General features: G+C 47.4%; 2 protein-coding genes and 1 non-coding gene across 4 annotated transcripts; all 3 read left to right on the top strand.

Annotated features, from left to right (window-relative positions):
* Positions 1–2,124: 2,124 nt before the first annotated feature.
* Positions 2,125–7,121, top strand: RPL21 (ribosomal protein L21). Of its 2 annotated transcripts, none has more exons than XM_041416009.1 (6): positions 2,125–2,227; positions 3,583–3,661; positions 4,223–4,284; positions 5,458–5,570; positions 6,232–6,382; positions 6,994–7,121. In XM_041416009.1, the coding sequence occupies exons 2-6, from the start codon at positions 3,595–3,597 to the stop codon at positions 7,081–7,083; spliced, it is 483 nt and encodes a 160-aa protein (XP_041271943.1). In that variant the 5' UTR covers positions 2,125–2,227; positions 3,583–3,594; the 3' UTR covers positions 7,084–7,121. The 2 variants fall into 2 exon arrangements, with proteins under 2 accessions (XP_041271943.1, XP_041271944.1); XM_041416010.1 differs by lacking the exon at positions 2,125–2,227 and adding an exon at positions 2,838–2,856.
* Positions 5,630–5,762, top strand: LOC121342044. The gene has a single exon (XR_005953498.1). It is a non-coding gene; the product is annotated as a small nucleolar RNA SNORA27 (small nucleolar RNA).
* Positions 7,122–10,673: 3,552 nt separating the features above from the next.
* Positions 10,674–13,513, top strand: RASL11A (RAS like family 11 member A). The gene is made up of 4 exons (XM_041416008.1): positions 10,674–11,900; positions 11,996–12,052; positions 12,124–12,203; positions 12,391–13,513. The coding sequence occupies exons 1-4, from the start codon at positions 11,426–11,428 to the stop codon at positions 12,841–12,843; spliced, it is 1,065 nt and encodes a 354-aa protein (XP_041271942.1). The 5' UTR covers positions 10,674–11,425; the 3' UTR covers positions 12,844–13,513.
* The last annotated feature ends 3,574 nt before the right edge of the window (positions 13,514–17,087 follow it).

The following is a 17,087-nucleotide window of genomic DNA, read 5'->3' as shown; positions in this document are numbered from 1 at the left end:
CTTTTTGTGAGCAACATGTACAGCCTTTAACTGCTCATCAGGTCTTAGTTTTGGGAAACCATGCATCAAATATTGGGGATAGGATGGATTTCTAGATCAGACTCAGCATGCCTAGGGAATGATTCAATGGAGACAAACTGTGAAACATGATTGTTTCTTTGAAATGTGGAGCTAAAGAAGGATCCTGGAAATGTCCTAATCAAGGTAAATTTATGAATAAAAAACATTACAGAAATTTGAATAATGCGATTTATTCAGGAAAAATTATGTAGCAAATTCTGAATGTGTTACTTGGCCACAAACAGAGCATAGTTCAAGTAAGTTCCCAGTTACCACTCCCTTATGAATGACACTTTCCACATGTGTTTCCATATGTGTTCTGTTTGTGGACATGGGTTTTAACACGTGGTGTTTCTTCCCTGTTCCTTCCAGGTGGATGTGGAGATATGTCCTCCATGTAAATCACTGCTAAGGCATTCAGCTCACTCACTGCAAATGCCTAGCTTCCTTAACCCAATAATTCCTTTTAGGATTTGGCTTCCTGTCTTTACTTTGCTTGATATCCTCTCTGAAATCTGTTGCCAGTGCACTTTCTCACTGAAGAGCTGTTCAGGCTTGTAATGATCCTCATGCTTGGAAAAGTTTCATGGTACCTAGGCTGAATGCATATTAAATTATACAGATTTTTCTCTGCATAGATATCAGGTGCTGTAAATTCTAGATTTTTCATGGTGAAGGGATGGAGTACAGACACGTTTTTCTAAATATAACACTTTACTCCAAAAGGTTTCATGTGGAGACAGGGCCTGTCTGTCAGAACACGTTCTGCCAGGCAGCTCTGCAAGCAGAACTTGATAGTTAATTTAATCCTCCACATCCATTCTTGCGATCCATAAATATTAAACTTGCTTTAAAGTGATGATTGAAAGGGCTCGAGTTTTGCAAGACAACATGCAAGAACCGTGAAGTTAGTCAGAGGATCAAGAAGGTTTTTATACCCCACTTTAAGTAATCATTCCTCCCCTAAATTACATAAGCGCTTCGTTCATTCAAAACAAAAATTCCTGCAGTAGGGCAACTCCTCGCTGAGACAAGTTTTGAACCGCCCCTGCATGTTCAGCTTGGGGGAAGCAGGCCCTCTCTTGCTCCCTGCAATCAGCCTCCCGTGGTGATTCCTGTCTGCTCCGATACCGATCCCGGAGCTGCACAAACCCAGCGAGTCCCTCTGCCAGCTCGGGAACCTGCTCACCACTCCCTTCGCTCTGGGAGCCGATGCAGCCTGTGGCACTGTAAGGGCTCTTGGTGGAGAATCCGGGCTTTATTTATCTGGTGGAGTCTCTGCCACACAAATTAGAGATTATGGCGTCATAATACGAAAAGCCTCGTTACAATACTAAGAAAACGCAGACCTGCGCAGCCTCTTCGCCTCTGGTTATTGGGATGCTTCTCCCATCCCGCTTCCCTGCCCGGGAATCGGGGATCTCCGCTCGGGCAGCCGTGACGGACACAGCGCAGCGCCGGCAGGCTCTCACTGCCGCCAGTTTAAACGTTGCCCTACTACTTTCATGTCGTGAAACACCCTGCTGGCTGCTGATGTCTTACATTTCCAAACTTGACTCCTTATGGATGGCAGGCCAGCTGCTCACCGCAGGACTCGCTCCTCGGGATCCCTGACAGACACCTCGCTCGTCTTCCCCGCTCCCCGACATTCCCGCTGCCAAACCTCTCCCGCCCCCATCTCAGAGAGCCACAGGGTGCGTCAGGCGGGAAGGGAGCGCCGTGGGTCACCTGCTCCAAACCCCCGGCTCAAGCAGGGCCGTGCCGCAGCACATGGCGCAGGATTGCGTCCAGACCCTTCTTGAACTGCTCCAGTGAGGGAGGCTCCACAAGCACTCTGGGCAATCTGTTCCAGTGCGCGGTCGCTGCACAGGAAACAAGCTCTTCCTCACGTTCGGCTGGAACTTCCTGTGCATCTCTTTCTGCCCGTTGCCATGAAAACACACGCACAGCCCTGAAACTCCCGGCGTTTGTTCCCGCTTTAGCCGCGGGGCCAGCCTTGTGCCGCTGCTGTTTTGCGGGATCAGCATCCCGGGGGTCGCTGCCCTCCAGACCATTCCCTTCCCGTCAGGCGCGGCGCGGGCAGCCCCGCCAAGGCCCCGCTGTTAAGGGCGGGCGCGGCGCCGCCCCCTTCCTTTGGAGCCGGGGCGCCATTTTGTGCGCACGCACGGTGAGCGCCCGCGCCCCTCCGCCGCTCCGGGGGACGCGCTGGGGAGACGGGGGATAGAGAAATTGGGGTGGGAACGCGGCCGGGAACGCGGCCGGAGGGGTCCTGCTGCTGGCAGGGGCGGGCGGGGAGCCGCCGGCTGTGATGGGAGCACCACGGCCTTCCTGGGGCGGGGAGTGGGGGAGCGAGGAGGCCGCGGGTTGCGGGTGGCCGTGCCGGGCGGGTTACGGGGGTGCCGGGGGTGCTGAGGGAGGAAGGGGCCGCCGAGGCCCGCGGCCGGTGCAGGTGCGGAGCAGCAGCGCTGCAGCACGTGGCGGCGGGCCCGGTCACCCCGCGGGATGTCGGGGCAGGGGAGGCGGCACAGGGGTGGCTCCTCAGGGCCGACACCGCCGGCATGGCCGCGTAGGCCTGCGGAGCGTGTGAGCCTTGAGTCAGACGTAATAGTGGCATATAAATGTTGTGGTGGAGATCGTGCCTTATGGATGCCTTGTAAGGAGAGGCTTAGGGAATGGGGCAGAGGTGTTGTCGACGTACATCTCACAGTTTAAGGATGTATCCTGGTGGCTGGCAGGGGCGTGTGGAAGGAGCATGAAACAACCAGCTGAAGTCAGAAGGGGACGCTGATACTGGATGTAAGGGGAATAATGTTAGTGGCAACAGCCAGCCCTGTAAATATGCTCCCCAGGAAGGCTGTGCAGTAAGGTCTTGAGGGAAAGTAATACAAGGAGCAGCTGAGGTCTCTGGGAATACCTCATCGCTGCAGCTTCTGCATGAGTGGAAGTGGAGGGGCAGGCACTGATCTTTGTGGTGACCAGAGACAGGACCCGAGGAAATGGCATGAAGATGTGTCAGGGGAGGTTTTAATTTGGGTGTCAGGGTTCTTCACCCCAAGGGTGGTTGGGCACTGGAATGGGCTGGTCACAGCATCAGCCCTAGAGAGTTCAATAATCTTCTGACCAATGCTCTCAGGTGCATGCTGTGACTCTTCAGGTGTTCTCCACAGTGCCAAGAGTTGATCCTTGTGGGTCCCTTCTAATATTGAATATTCTTGGATCCTTGAAGATCCTTTGATCCTTGAGTGGAGAAAGTTCTTGAGTAGCTTGGTTTGATCTCAGTAGACCTTGCTGTAAGCAGGAGTTAAACTGAGTACCTTGCTGGCATCCACTCTAACCTGAGTTAAGCTGTGGTCCTATAAGCTCCGATTTCTCTGGATGCCTAAGTGAATCCCATTGCTTGGATTGAAGCAGTGTCATTCTGAAAGGCTTAAAGACTCCATTAATCTGAAATACCTGAAAATTCCATCAACTTTGTGGTGAGTGAACTAGTCGTTCTGAATAATTTGCCTTCATTTTTTGCAGTAATCAGCCAAAATGACGAACACAAAGGGAAAGAGGAGGGGGACGCGTTACATGTTCTCCAGGCCCTTCCGCAAGCATGGTGAGTAGTGTCCCTTACAGTGCCAGCACTGCATCCACTTACTGACCTGATGGACAGCTGCAGTCCCTGGGGATGGACTGTGAGACAAGGGCCTGTGCCAAAGGATTTCTGATAACTTGGGCTAAAAGCTGTAGAACTGCACACAGAGCTCTGAGCCCTTACTGCAGATGCATTGGTTTTCTGGTTGCTTGATAGTAGCCACAGTGCTAATTCTGTCAGTGCTTGAAATTAATTTTAAGGTGAGGAAAGTATTTCAGCAGTTGCTTAAAACATAGAGGTTTTTTCCTCTGGTCAATAAGCAGTTGCATTTATATTGATAAACTAAATAGTTTAATGTCTCTTCAATTTCGGCATTAGGAACACAAATCTAATTTTTCTTTAGCTGGGTATTTAAAAAATTTGAAGGATGCGACGTGTAATTACTGCTTTAAAAAAGCGTGTTTTGATTTTTGAGGTATTTAGGAAAATTTTATCAAATGCATGATCTCTGTCCCCCATCCTTTTTTATGTGTGTGTGAAATTCTGGGCTTCCTAAGTATCCAAATTTGTATCTTTTAACAGGAGTGGTCCCTCTGGCTACCTATATGCGGATCTACAAGAAGGGTGACATCGTTGACATCAAGGTACTTTTCTGCAGTGCTGTGTGACTAAAAGCTGGGGCAGCGTGGTCCTGTGTGGTCTCCAGCTCCCTGGGGTGCACTCTCTTGTGCTTGGGTCCCGTGTGTCAACACGAGTGCCCGCTGCTCACTTAGGGAGCAATGGAATGACAGTGCTGCTGGATCAGTAGTAGCACTTCAGTGTCATATGCTGGTGTATGTGGGGTTTTGTAGATTCGTGTAATTTGGGTGTGTTCAGCTGAAAAACTGGGTGAAATACGCCATAGCCAGTGTTTGAGTTGGCTGCTGGCACAACTTTCCTAAGAGCCCCCAGCTGCCGCTTAGTAGACACTCTGTTATGAGCCGTGATTTGTGGTGGGGCAGTTCATAGCTAGGTGATGGCAAAGCTAGGGTTTTGTAGATTCGTGTAATTTGGGTGTGTTCAGCTGAAAAACTGGGTGAAATACGCCATAGCCAGTGTTTGAGTTGGCTGCTGGCACAACTTTCCTAAGAGCCCCCAGCTGCCGCTTAGTAGACACTCTGTTATGAGCCGTGATTTGTGGTGGGGCAGTTAGTTCATAGCTAGGTGATGGCAAAGCTGTACTAAAACTAGAAATCAAGAAATAAATGTGAGGATGCATCATATATATTAATGAAGGGGGGAAAAGTAAAGCAGCAATTCCTGCCACTTGGTATATTTTACAACTTGTCTTCTAAAGTCAGCTGTACTTTCACAACTGAGTTGAAGTGAATGTGAAAGCCTTTAATCAAGGATTCCTACTTGGTTGAATCCTTTGGTTTCATTTGGAATGCCATGTTCCTGTAGCAGTCACACGGAAGGTGGTGTTTAATTTGCTAATTTGTTGTTTGACTTGGAGAACGTATTGTTCAGAATTGGCACTTCCTCACGCACTGGGGCTTGATGATGAATGTCTCTTGTGATTGCTTGCTGTTCCTGTGAGCAAAGTGATCTGTCATTTCACCGACACTGAAAGCTACCAGAGCTGACATAGCAAAATTTGGTAGTCTTCAGATGCAAGATGCTTGGTTATAAATTCCAACTTTAAGACAAAATGGGAATATTTTATAATAAATCTCAAATAATTTGAAATGTATACTTTAAATTACTTCCGAGAGAAAAATTATTGATGCTACTTCCCCCCCCCTTTTTTTTTTCCTTTTCTTTTTGCTTCTTAACAGGGTATGGGTACTGTTCAGAAAGGCATGCCCCACAAGTGTTACCATGGCAAGACTGGAAGGGTGTATAATGTTACTCAGCACGCCGTGGGCATTATTGTTAACAAGCAGGTTAAGTAAGTAATGAAATTGTGTGTATTGAAACTTGATATTTGAGAAAGTTGAACTGTAATTGCACCCTCCTTTCACTTTACCAGTTAGACAGTTCTTGTCTTGATTGGTCATTCAAGGTGGGTAAAGTGTATTTCCTTTTTATAACCCAAGCAAATGGTGCTCATTTGACTTGGATCCTGTCAGAGGAAACATTTTGTGTTTCTCTTACCAGCGCCTAAAGTCACATTACCTGGCAGGGCTTTTCAGCCAGTGTGCTGGTATTGATGCCCTTTTAAAATACTAGTATGTAGGTGTATCCAGGTGAATTTTATACTCTTTAGTCAAAAAAAGACAAGTTGGGGTTTTTTTGGTTCCAGGAGCTTGACTGCTGTGCATTGGTAATAAAACTACTTGTTTGTATGCTAAGAGGCTAAAATGACGTATTCTCCACAATTTTAATTTGAAATTGTCATCACATTGTTGTATATCACACTGTTATATAATAACAGTAATAATCTTGTAGTTATATGTAAGTTATATCTGATGTGCCTCTGCAGCTGTGTTTTGAGGTATTGCCCTTTAAAGAAAAATGACCTGTAATTGAGCTTATGGAGTTAGTTCTGTAAGTCTTGATTTAATGTGACCTTTTTCAAGTGAAGATTAAAAAGTGACTGCCTTCCTTAGGGGCAAGATTCTGGCCAAGAGAATTAATGTGCGTATAGAGCATATTAAACATTCCAAGAGCAGAGACAGCTTTCTGCAGCGTGTGAAGGAAAACGAAAGGAAGAAAAAGGAGGCGAAAGAAAAAGGCATTTGGGTTCAACTGAAACGTCAGGTAATGTTTCTGTTGAGGTCACAGTCCTTGAGCAGGAGACGACTTAATTCTTGGGGTAGTGGCCTCATGCAGTGTGTGCATTTGGGCTGTCTGGGATGTTTGGTGCCTGAGCAGAGCTGCTCTGTGCCAGGTGAAAATTGTAGTTGTAGCCCTGAACCAAAGGCTTGGGTGCTTCCTGTGTTGTTGCTTGCCTGCAGCAGCAGCTCTGGATGGTTTTAGGGTCAGTAGATTCTTCGGTTTAGTTGAATTTTTAGTTGCAACAGGTTCTATTGTAACCCTTGTAGGAAAGAATTAATAACCAAACATCAGAGAAGAGGTAATGGCTGTTGCTTCTGGAGCTGCAGGATACATCACTCCATGTTCTTTAGGTTGGTGAGCTGCAGAGAGTAAAGCATAGGTTTTTTAATTCAGAAGCAAGAGTCAGGCACACTTTCTGGCAGATCATTTTCTTACTGCTACTCCTTGAATCAAATTTATGAGACTAGGAATGGTAAAATTGCTGTAATGTTTACATAATAAGGCGCTAAATGGTTGACAAAATGTTATTTTCTGAAAAGATGTTTTTGAGCTGTAATGTCATGAGTTTTCATTTTTTATTTTTCTGTTTATAGCCTGCTCCACCAAGAGAAGCACACTTTGTGAGAACTAATGGCAAGGATCCAGAGCTGCTGGAGCCAATTCCTTATGAATTCATGGCATAATGTATGTTTAAAAAATAAACTAAAGATATGGTTTTGGACAAGTGTATGTGATTGTGGCTGATTCATTTAGTTGGGTTTGGGGCTTTTTTGTTTGAACAGATGCTTTAGAGGCCTTCTTTTATTGAAGTTTATTTATTTAGCTTGCATTTACCATGATGCTTAGTCATTTAAATCATCTGCAGCTTTTGCTGACGAGTCCTGTCATTTATATAGATGATAAATGCAGGGAGCAGTGAAATTTGCTAGTGCTTAGTATGATCATGAGCTGTTATGAGGGGACATGGAATATTTCACCAGCAGACTAAGAACTCGTATCAAGAATTGCCCAGTGCCACTTGAAGGCTTGATTTTTTTTTTTTTTTTTTTTTGTAGGAAAAGAGATGAGATGTTTCAAGGTTGATGCAAGGTTTTGGCTAAGGGGCCTCATGAATACTGATGAATTGTTGAAACCATTTTTGAAAACAATGTCTAGGGAAATGTCTGGAAGCAAATTTTGGTTTTCCACCAGTGTAACCTGCAAAATAGTGTTTACAGCATCCCCGTGCCAATAAGCATTCTTGGAAAATCGTAGTAGTTTAGAAATAAGGGTTTCATTCCAAAACTGCCAGACTTTATTTTGATTTTTAACACTTTAATTGGCTGGCATAGCTACTAAACACTTGTATTTCATATGTTTATTGCATGCCTGTTGAATGCTGCAGTGAATCCCTCTCATCCCAGATTTACTGATGTCTCACAAAAGCCCAGTCCTACCTGTGCTGTTCTTAAATGGAAGAAGATCTTCAGCTGACTGTTTACTAACCAGTGCTAGTTTAGCGAGCTTTGCTTGAAATCGGGTGAAGCTTGCTAGAGACTGCTGTAGGAAACCTGCTTGGTTAGCCTTGGAAGCACAGTCTCAGGCTTAACTGTTTTGTATTTACAGGTAAATAATAGTTTACCTTGAAGTGTCGTGTCAGGCATTGCTCAGCTGTGTTCAGTAAGTGATGTAAAACCAATGTCTGCGTGGAGAGAGAGAAGTACTGGAGAAGCAAGTGACCTCAAGCTGTTTGTAGGTGTTCACTGTTGAGAGTTACTGAACAGTGAATTGCAGGGCAGAGTGTAAGTGTGGGAGTAAGGAACACAGAGATGATGAGGTTTGCTTTTACCTAACTCAATCGTGGGTGTTCCCATTCTCATGGAATGTAGGTTTTGGACCTTGAATTCAGAGTCTGGCTTGGGCTGGTATATTTAATGGTGATGGGCTTTAGATTGGATGGGCTGGAGTTTGCAAGTTCCAGTGGGCAGATTGTGTTTGAAGTTCTCCAAGCTCCCATCTGAGAAGATGCAGCAGGCTGTATAGGTGGAAGGACTTTGGAAGTGACTTGGAGGAACTTGCCCCTTAGCAGGCTGATCCATAGACATAGAGGTGTATTCTGACACTGGAGGTGTTGGACATTGAGTGCTCCACTGTATCCTGAAGCCCTCACTGTTGCACTATATGCACTTGGCTTTTATGGTCAAGGGGCTTTTCTTGGAGCAGCAGGATTTGTGTGCTTTATCAACCTCTTTGGCTTGTCACTTTCCACAGCCATTTAAAATTGGTATTTGCCTTACAAGATAAGCATCATTTTCCACTAGGCTTTGTAGGAATTAAGTGGGAGGCTATTGGATACAAACTGGTGATGGCATTTTAAATTTGCTTCTCATGCATGCATGTCTAAGCTATTTTGGGTCTGTATTTGGTTAGTACTCATTTGTCAAAATCACGGCGGATTAGCTGTAGCAACATGATGAAATGATTAACATCGTAAGTGGGGCATAGTTCTAAACTTTTGAACTTACAGCAATTTGGAATAGTAAGACTGGACAACATTACAGTGGTCTTGTTTGACATCTGTGCTCCCAGAGACACTGCGTTGCAACACTTTCCAATTCATTTAGAAAAAGTGTTTTTAAGGTCACTATGCCAACGGTAGTTGGTTGTAAATGCATATTTGAAAGCCCTGTGTGGGCTGGGAGGAGAGGTTGGGAAGGCTTTCCTTGGCCAGGATTCCCAGAAATGACTGAAAATGAAGCTGGGTTTGTACAGGGAGAAAATAACCTTTTTTTTGTTGTTGGTTTTTAGTATTTGGAAACAGGACAAATAAACTAAGGTGTAACCTGTCTGTTTGTTGCACTCAGTGCAGTGGGGATTTTCGTGCTCATCTGAAGTTTGTAGAAACAGCCCAGACACTTAACAGATCTGAGTACCTGATCTCGGCTGCTGAAGTTTGCTTCCTGTGTGTTCGGCTGCCCTGTTTTTGCACAATCCTGACGAAAGAGGGAGATCTGTGAATTGGGAAAAGCTGAAGAACTGCCTGTCGGGACATCTCCAGTCCTGAGCTGAAACATGAAGCATGTTCCTTACAGGGTTTGGGGTCACCAGTTTCCGCTTGCCCTGGAAGGGTTTTACACACCAAACCCGTAAGCTGTAACCAGTTCTCTGCAGTCCTGTTCTGAGGCCCTTTACAGCCACGAACTTTTACTGCTGGTTCCTTGCCAAAAGCCCTGGCAAAATCTCCTGTTGTCTCCTAGAAGCAGCAAGGAAGATGTCTTCTGAGCTTCAGCTTCACCTTTTATAGCCTATTGGCAACACCAGGATTTGAGGTTTCCTGAGCACTGTGTAGGCAGTGTTAGGCAGGGAAGGTCAGTGAAAAGGCAGGACTGGGAAGGGGGAGGAAGGACCCATTGTCAGTTCAGAGGCTGCATGGGGTGGGAACATTGCACCCACCAGCACCCATACAGCTTAGGAACCCAGAAAAATAAAAAAAAGGAAGCTCCAGATGTTCTCAGGATGTCCTTCATGCCACCATCACAGGAACAAGCCAAAAGTACTGCTGTTGAACGTTGCCACAGCTTGGAACAGGGAGAGGTGTCAGGCAGCAGTATGGGATAACTGGCACTGAGCAGTGCTGCTGAGGGAAAGGGCGTAGTGATGGGCCTTAGGGATAGTGGCATGGGCCATTCACAGAGGGTGGGTAAAAAAGTATAGCCTGGCACTTCCAAGTGGGGCCTGCAGAGCAGAGAAAGGCCCCTTGGAATTGCCTGGAGCTCCACACATCCCAGGGGTGCTTCGTCTGCAGCATGGGGACAGCTAATCTGGTCCCCAACTGCTTCAATTTACTGAGCTGCTCCTGTTACACCTGGGTAGGTGTTGATGGAGACATAGTCCATCACACTCTGGACAGTAATTCCTTCACAGGGTTCCTGCCTGGGCTTGGGCAACGTTATCTCTGCTTGACCACCCCCATTTGCCCTTTGGGGGTGCTCCCAGCAGCAGGCAAGGCAGCTGGAGTCATACAGCTAACCAGAAAGAGAGCTCCTCAAGGTCTGAGAAGGACTCACAGCTCAGCACCTGGGAATCATCTGCCTGGAACGGACTTGTTTCAGTGGCATTCTTTCAGAGGCACACTGAATTACTCTGATAGCTCTTTTGTAAAGAAGTGTATAAAAATAGCTGCTGTGAGTGAGGCCAAAGACAAGCGATCCCCTGACAATAGGAGCAGGTGACAATAGCGGAACCTCTGGAAACCAAAAGCTTTTAGTGATACAGGAGAAATTTTCTTTCCCAAAAGAAAAGAGCTTGCTGACATGATGGGGAGTAAAGTAGAAATTTTAGGGGCAATAGCTTTTGGAAGTTAAAAGAAATCCATAGGGGTTCTTGGGCACTAGAGTAGCACAATCAACAGTGTTTCTTCCACCATGCTTTTCTGCATGTACTACTTTAACTGATGTTAATTAGCATTGTCCTAACTCAGCAGCCTGTGTGTGAGCATCCAGCGTCAGCTGGGCTGTCTAAGCATCAACCTGAGCTGGGGCCCAGCAGCACTCATCTCTCTGTGCCATGAGATTAGTCCATTTGAGTACCATCCTTTTCCATGTTGTATCCTGCTGGCATGTGCTATCTCCCTGATAAAAATGAAAGCAGCCTCTGAACGGATTATTTCTCTTTTAAGCACTTACACTGTTGCAAGGCAGCACAGAGCAGAAGCAGGAGCTAGGGCATTGGTTTGTGGAGACTGAAGCATCTGCACAGCTGCTTGCATGTCTGAGGCTCATTTAAGGGCAGCCCGTGGTGGAGCACCATTCTTCTCCAAAGCTTTTCTACTTCAAGAGCCCAGAGGGCCCAATCAAGACCGCTTAGGTTTCAGGGCTGGCTGTTGTTTGATCCACAAGCTGAGTTTTCAACACTGGCTGTAGAAGGATATGTTTGAGTGTGGAAACAAAATAGTCTGAGATAAAATAATAATTTCCTTTCTTTCAAGACCGGAGTCCCTCACTGCAGGGAGGGTGGCGCATTTGTCCGTCTTCCTCGGGCAGGGGGATGCTCAGCAGGGCGCTTGCCCCTACCGTGGGACGCAGGTTGCACGGCCTGCCCAGGCAGCCCGCCAGACCCCTGGTGCCTGTGCCCGCGGGGCCACCCCACGTCCCGGGAGCGGGGAGGGTGGAAGAAAGGGGAAGGGCTACAGCCCGGGTGGGCAAGTCGGGCGGGAGGGCCGCGGGGCGGTGCCGCGGGGCGGTGCAGCGGCAGCGGGGCGGCCCCACGGGCGGTGCCGCCGCCGGGGCCTTTAAAAGGCGCCGGGGCCGTGCGCTCCGGGCGCTGCCGGCCGGGCCGAGCCGAGCGGAGCGGAGCGGAGCCGAGCCGTGCGAGCCCTCCGGCTGCCGAGCCGCCTCTCCCATGCGCCTGCCGGGCATGTCCCAGCCCTTCCTGCTGGCGCCCATCGCCGAGTGCCCCCCGGGGCCGCCCGGCGCCCAGGTCCGCCTGGCCGTGCTGGGTGCCCGCGGCGTCGGCAAGAGCGGTGAGTGCGGGGCTGCCCGTCCTCTTCCCCTGCCCGTCCTCTTCCCCTGCCCGTCCGTCCGTCCGTCCCGCCTAACGCGGCGCTCTGTGTTTCAGCCATGATCGTGCGGTTCCTGACCAAGCGCTTCATCGGTGACTACGAGCCCAACACAGGTGAGGTGAGGCGCGGCGGGGCGGGCGCGGCGGGGCCCCGCGGCCGGGACTCACGGCTCTCTGCTCCCCAGGAAACCTCTACTCCCGGCTGGTCCATCTCGACGGGGACCACGTTGCCCTAGAGATCCAAGACACGCCGGGATGCATTCAGGTACGGAGATATTTTGGATTAATCGGTTGTCGTCTGCTACCTAAAGGGTCAGCTCTTGAGCCCAAATTTCATGCATGCCCAGACTTCTTCTCCTGAGACAGAGCTCAGGCTTCCCTTTGGACCCCTTGATGGTGCTGTGATGCTTTCATGACCCAGTGCCGCATCTGTGCTCTGTGTTGTACCGCAGGTGCAGGAAGACTGCGTGCAGGTGCTGGACTCCCTGTCCCGGTGCGTGAAGTGGGCAGAGGGCTTCCTGCTGGTCTACTCCATCACCGACTACAGCAGCTACCAGTCAGTCCAGCCTCTCTACCAGCACATCCGCAAGGTGCACCCCGATGCCAGGACTCCCATCATTATCGTGGGGAACAAAGCAGACCTCCTCCACGCCAGGCAAGTACAGGCAAAAGAGGGACTACAGCTGGCAGATGAACTGGGCAGCCTGTTCTTGGAAATCTCCACCAGTGAGGACTCCCAAGGTGTCTGTGATGTCTTCCAGTATCTTTGCAAGGAGGTCAGCAAACTACAGCATGCCGGCAGCACGGACAGGAGGCGGTCATCCATCATCCCTCGGCCCAAATCTCCCAACATGCAAGATCTAAAGAGACGTTTCAAACAGGCTTTGTCTTCCAAAGTCAAGTAAACCTCCCAATGACATCCTCCGGGACTCAATAGAACTTATTTTTGTAAACTAGTTAATAAAAATCTTTATTTTTGTACTAATGCCAGCAGTGTAGAAGTAAGTATGTCAAAGCTTGCAATTTCCTTGCTGTTCTCTCATTTGACTGGTTGGGTTATTTTTAAAGAAAAAAAAAGGTAAAAAAAAGCTGAATATCAACTAAATAAAGGCAGTTGGAAAGGGGACTTTTGGCAGGAGGCTTTGATTCCTTTTCTTTTTTGGGGGGACTGGGATTTTCTGTATTAAGCCACTCATGATTTTCTTTGGAAGCTTCAATTTCCTGTTTGTAAAATGGGAGTGTTAATGATGTAAATCATTACCTGCCTTTATACAATGCTTGGAAAGCTCTTGGTGAAAAACTTTGTAGGAGATAAAAAAAAAGCTCTATTAAATAAGAAAATGCCTGTAAGAAATCTGATTATAGCAGAACTGCATCCTCCCTCAAAGCTGCTGTTCTGCTTGCACCTGTAATAGCCTGAATGCTGATAGGCCATTAGGAATGAGCTCCAATTTCTGATGTGCCTTAGAGATCTGTTCTACAGAATTAATCATTTGAGCCTCAAGCATTTAACAGGAGGGTTGAGTTTCTCCTACAGATTGCCGTGGAACAAAGTGCTGAGCAATCCACAGCAGAGGAGTGTGTGGGTGGGTTGTTGCTTTCTCTGGAGATGTATGATAGGAAGGACTGATGCGTAGGACTTTTTCCTTGGACAGAAAATAGCTACATTTAAAAGGAATCACATCTTTATCTTCCCCAGAGTAATTTTGTAGCTATTGGAAACAGGTCAGATTTTACTTTTACTTCGCATAAAGTCTAAACCATACTAGAATGGGTTTTATTAACTGTATGGTGGATGTCTGAGCATGGAATATAGGTTTTGCCCTTCCAGTATACCTCTGAATTATGTATGTAAGAAATAAAACTACTCCATGCTGAGTAGAAATTGTGGAAGTGGATTAATCTGTACAGGGGAAGCTCGCTGTCCTCACTCAAACACAACTCCAGGTTGTGCTGGTATTTTATAAATTCAAAGCTGTGTGAGGTTTTATTTTATAAAATATCACAGATTAAGTCAAAAGACCACTTCCTTCTTTCCTTGTGTTAGGAAAGGCAGGTAGGTGTTGTGCCTCGCAGTTCCTGTTGTTTCTGATCCCTGGGCCTTGAAGCTTCCTGGGCCACCTTTACTCTTTGTCTGCATCTGAGTCTTCCTGGTGGTGGTAATTGAGGGGAGGGGGACTGAGGGAGTTAAAGACAGTGCTCTGTGCAGAAGCACCAGAGGTCTGTGTGAGCCTGGGCAGGGTGTGGGGTGCCAGCAGCACTATTCCCCAGCCGGGACTCTGTGCACATCAGTCCAGGCATGGCACCTGTGTGTCTCCTTCCTGAAGGCCCTGTGCTGCCCTGCCAAAGGGCACAGGAGAGCTGATACCCAGACCTTCAGGAACAGACTGAAACTGAGACTGCAGGCTGGGTCCAAAACTCTTGAGGGAAGCAGGATGATGGGGTTGGTGAGAATGAGCGTGTCCCTGGCAGACTTGAACTCACCACATGGACCATGTGTCCATGGGGAAATTTGAAGAGGAATTGAAAAGTCACAAGTGGGATATTTGTGGAACATTTTACCATCTTGTTTCACAAATTGTTTCCAAGAGAAAATACCACTCTGGTAGTTTCAGTTGTTTTTTAACCTGCAGCTTTTGTCTTTGGAAATTATTTCCTACTCATATATCCAGTACAGAGTTTCACCAAGCAAGTTGCTAAAGATATTCAGTGCACACACGGTACAAAATATGCTAAAGGGGCAGGTAATGTTATTGGGCAAGTTGCATCTCACCATGGTCCTCAATGGCCAGGTGAAAAATCACATTAGACATGGACTTAGGTGCCTCCCACTGCCCCTGGCAAAGCAGGAGCTTGGGTCCCCACTCTGGTACGTGGGAAGAGTTTGTGCAGGAACCAGTGGGCACTCAAGGGGCAGGGATGGGCAGGAGCCGGGGGATAAATGCAGTCATTTTCCCTATCTCTCTCTCTCTCATGGAAAAAAGCTAGAGATGGCTCTTGCTATGTAGGTACCCATGCTCAGGTCAAAGGCACAAAACCTCCTGTCTCCATCCCATGCTTTTCATGCTCCTGGGCTGCTTCTGCCACATGTCAGGAGCAGGATGAGCCCCTCAGGGGTGTATGGGGAATCTGGATGATTAGGGCATGTCGATGGCAGGGAGGGATGGCTGCTCTGATATGCCTCCAACTTAAGGCAGCAGCTCCTTTGTTCCACTCTGGGTAACGTTTTTGGGTAGAGGTACATAAATTAGGCATTTATTCTGTTTGAACTTTCTCTGGCTGGCACAGATCTAGTCTCACCCAGAAGTTTTCAACCCTGAGCTGACAGGTAAGGCACAGGAAGAACCTGTTGGCTCCCAATACATTTTACCCCAGCATTTTCTTCAGTCCTGTAAAGCTGGAGCAAAGTCCTGAGCAGAGAGGGGCACACCAGGGCAGGGAGGGCAAAGCATCTCACAAGTACTAGCAGAGCAGCTCCAAAGCCTGGTTTCTCCTGGGCCATGTCACTTATGCCTTCCCTACTGAATACTTGCCACCCCCAGTCTCTAAGCCCTCCACAGAGGGGGCCAGGTGGCTTCAGGAGGGTAAGTGGTGCATAGCCTGGCCTTTTCTCCTTGATCAGAGGAAAATATGCATCTGCCTCTTTCCTCCCACCACCTCCGCTAGGAAACAGAATCACAGCAATTTTCCCTGACAAGATGGATGAGTGGGTTTTCAGAAGCAGGGATGTGTGCAGCATCACACACTATTATGGCTGCTACTACATCAGCATCTCCCCCCTGTTGGACTATTTTGTCTACTTATCTCCAAGCTCTGAAATCATCCAGTAATGCTTTAAGGCTTCATGAATTTTAAAATAGCAGCTGCCATCAACCTGTTTTGTGCACTTCAGCTCAGGAGCTGCACATCCCTAGACAAAGATAGGGATGTTTTCTTCAAAAAGCTTTATGGATGTCCCATTTATTTTCTGCCCCACTTCTGCACGTGGACCAAGGCTGCTTCCCCACTGTCTCTTGATGGGGGCTTGCCTCTCAGCACAGGAAATGGTCAATGCTGCAGGTTCATGCTGTTTCCTGTGGTTTGTTTATATGTTTATATTGTGGACAAGGCAGACTGTGAACAAGGACTGTGTTCACACCATGGGCAAAAGTTGGGTTCAAGCTTCAGACAGGGAGCAAAAGTGATTGAGATGTGGATGGATGGATGGATGGATGGATGGATGGATGGATGGATGGATGACTGGAAACAAATCTGCATCCCATGCATGAATCTCCTGTAAAATTATTTTATTCCTGTGGGACTTCATTAGGTTTTGGTGAATGGAAGGTCTGAATACATTCAGAATTAAATCCTTTAGGCAAAGGTGACCTTTTATGGCAGTTGCACTTAGCACATGAACACTGGTGATTCACATCAGTATGGCAGCAGGATCTCTTCAGTTTCTCCTGAAGTGAGGATCCAAAGTCCGTTGTCCTTCTAGGAGCAATATCTTTGAGGGTGATGCTGTTGTTGGGCCACTGCACCAAACTCCAAAGAGTTGTGTCCCTGAGGTACCTTCAGTGACATCCCTGAAAACCTTGTTATGGGTAGAGCATGGCTCACAAAAACAGCAGCTCAGACTGGATATGGGGTAATTAATGACAATTCAGATTTCCCTATTGATTCTCAGGCTCGCTCTTCCACCACTCTCCTCATCTTGCCTATCTAAAAAGAAGGAGAAAGCAAAGACTTTTTATTGAAAATGGTTTTGAGGGAATTGGTTCATGAAATTTTCTTATTACATTCAATGCTTGATGCTTTTAACTGAAAGAATAATAAATGTATATTGTGACTTGTTATGCCAGTGTATACTGTGGAGCATAATCAGCTATATACTATCTTCCCACATTTCCAAAAGAAAAATTAGGATATGGAGATTGAGCTTTCATTTCAGTGCCCTGTGATACTTGATTTACAACTGAAAAGCTACATAGTGAATTTTGCATAATGATTACAGCACTTCATAGATGTCATAGCTGCTGTTTTGAAAAATGTGCTTGGTTGTTTGCTATCCACGTTTTTCCTTTGTGACAGAAAATAACCAGCCCTAGGAGCAATCCTCACCAGGGACCCTCACGGTGTGAGCTGCTGTGTAGAGGTGGCTGCTCCA

Source organism: Onychostruthus taczanowskii, unplaced genomic scaffold (genome assembly GCF_017590055.1).
Source record: "Onychostruthus taczanowskii isolate IOZ18803 unplaced genomic scaffold, ASM1759005v1 scaffold50, whole genome shotgun sequence".
Taxonomy (NCBI): domain Eukaryota; kingdom Metazoa; phylum Chordata; class Aves; order Passeriformes; family Passeridae; genus Onychostruthus; species Onychostruthus taczanowskii.
The sequence above is the reverse complement of the archived record's forward strand: the minus strand, read 5'-3'. Positions and strand labels throughout refer to the sequence as shown.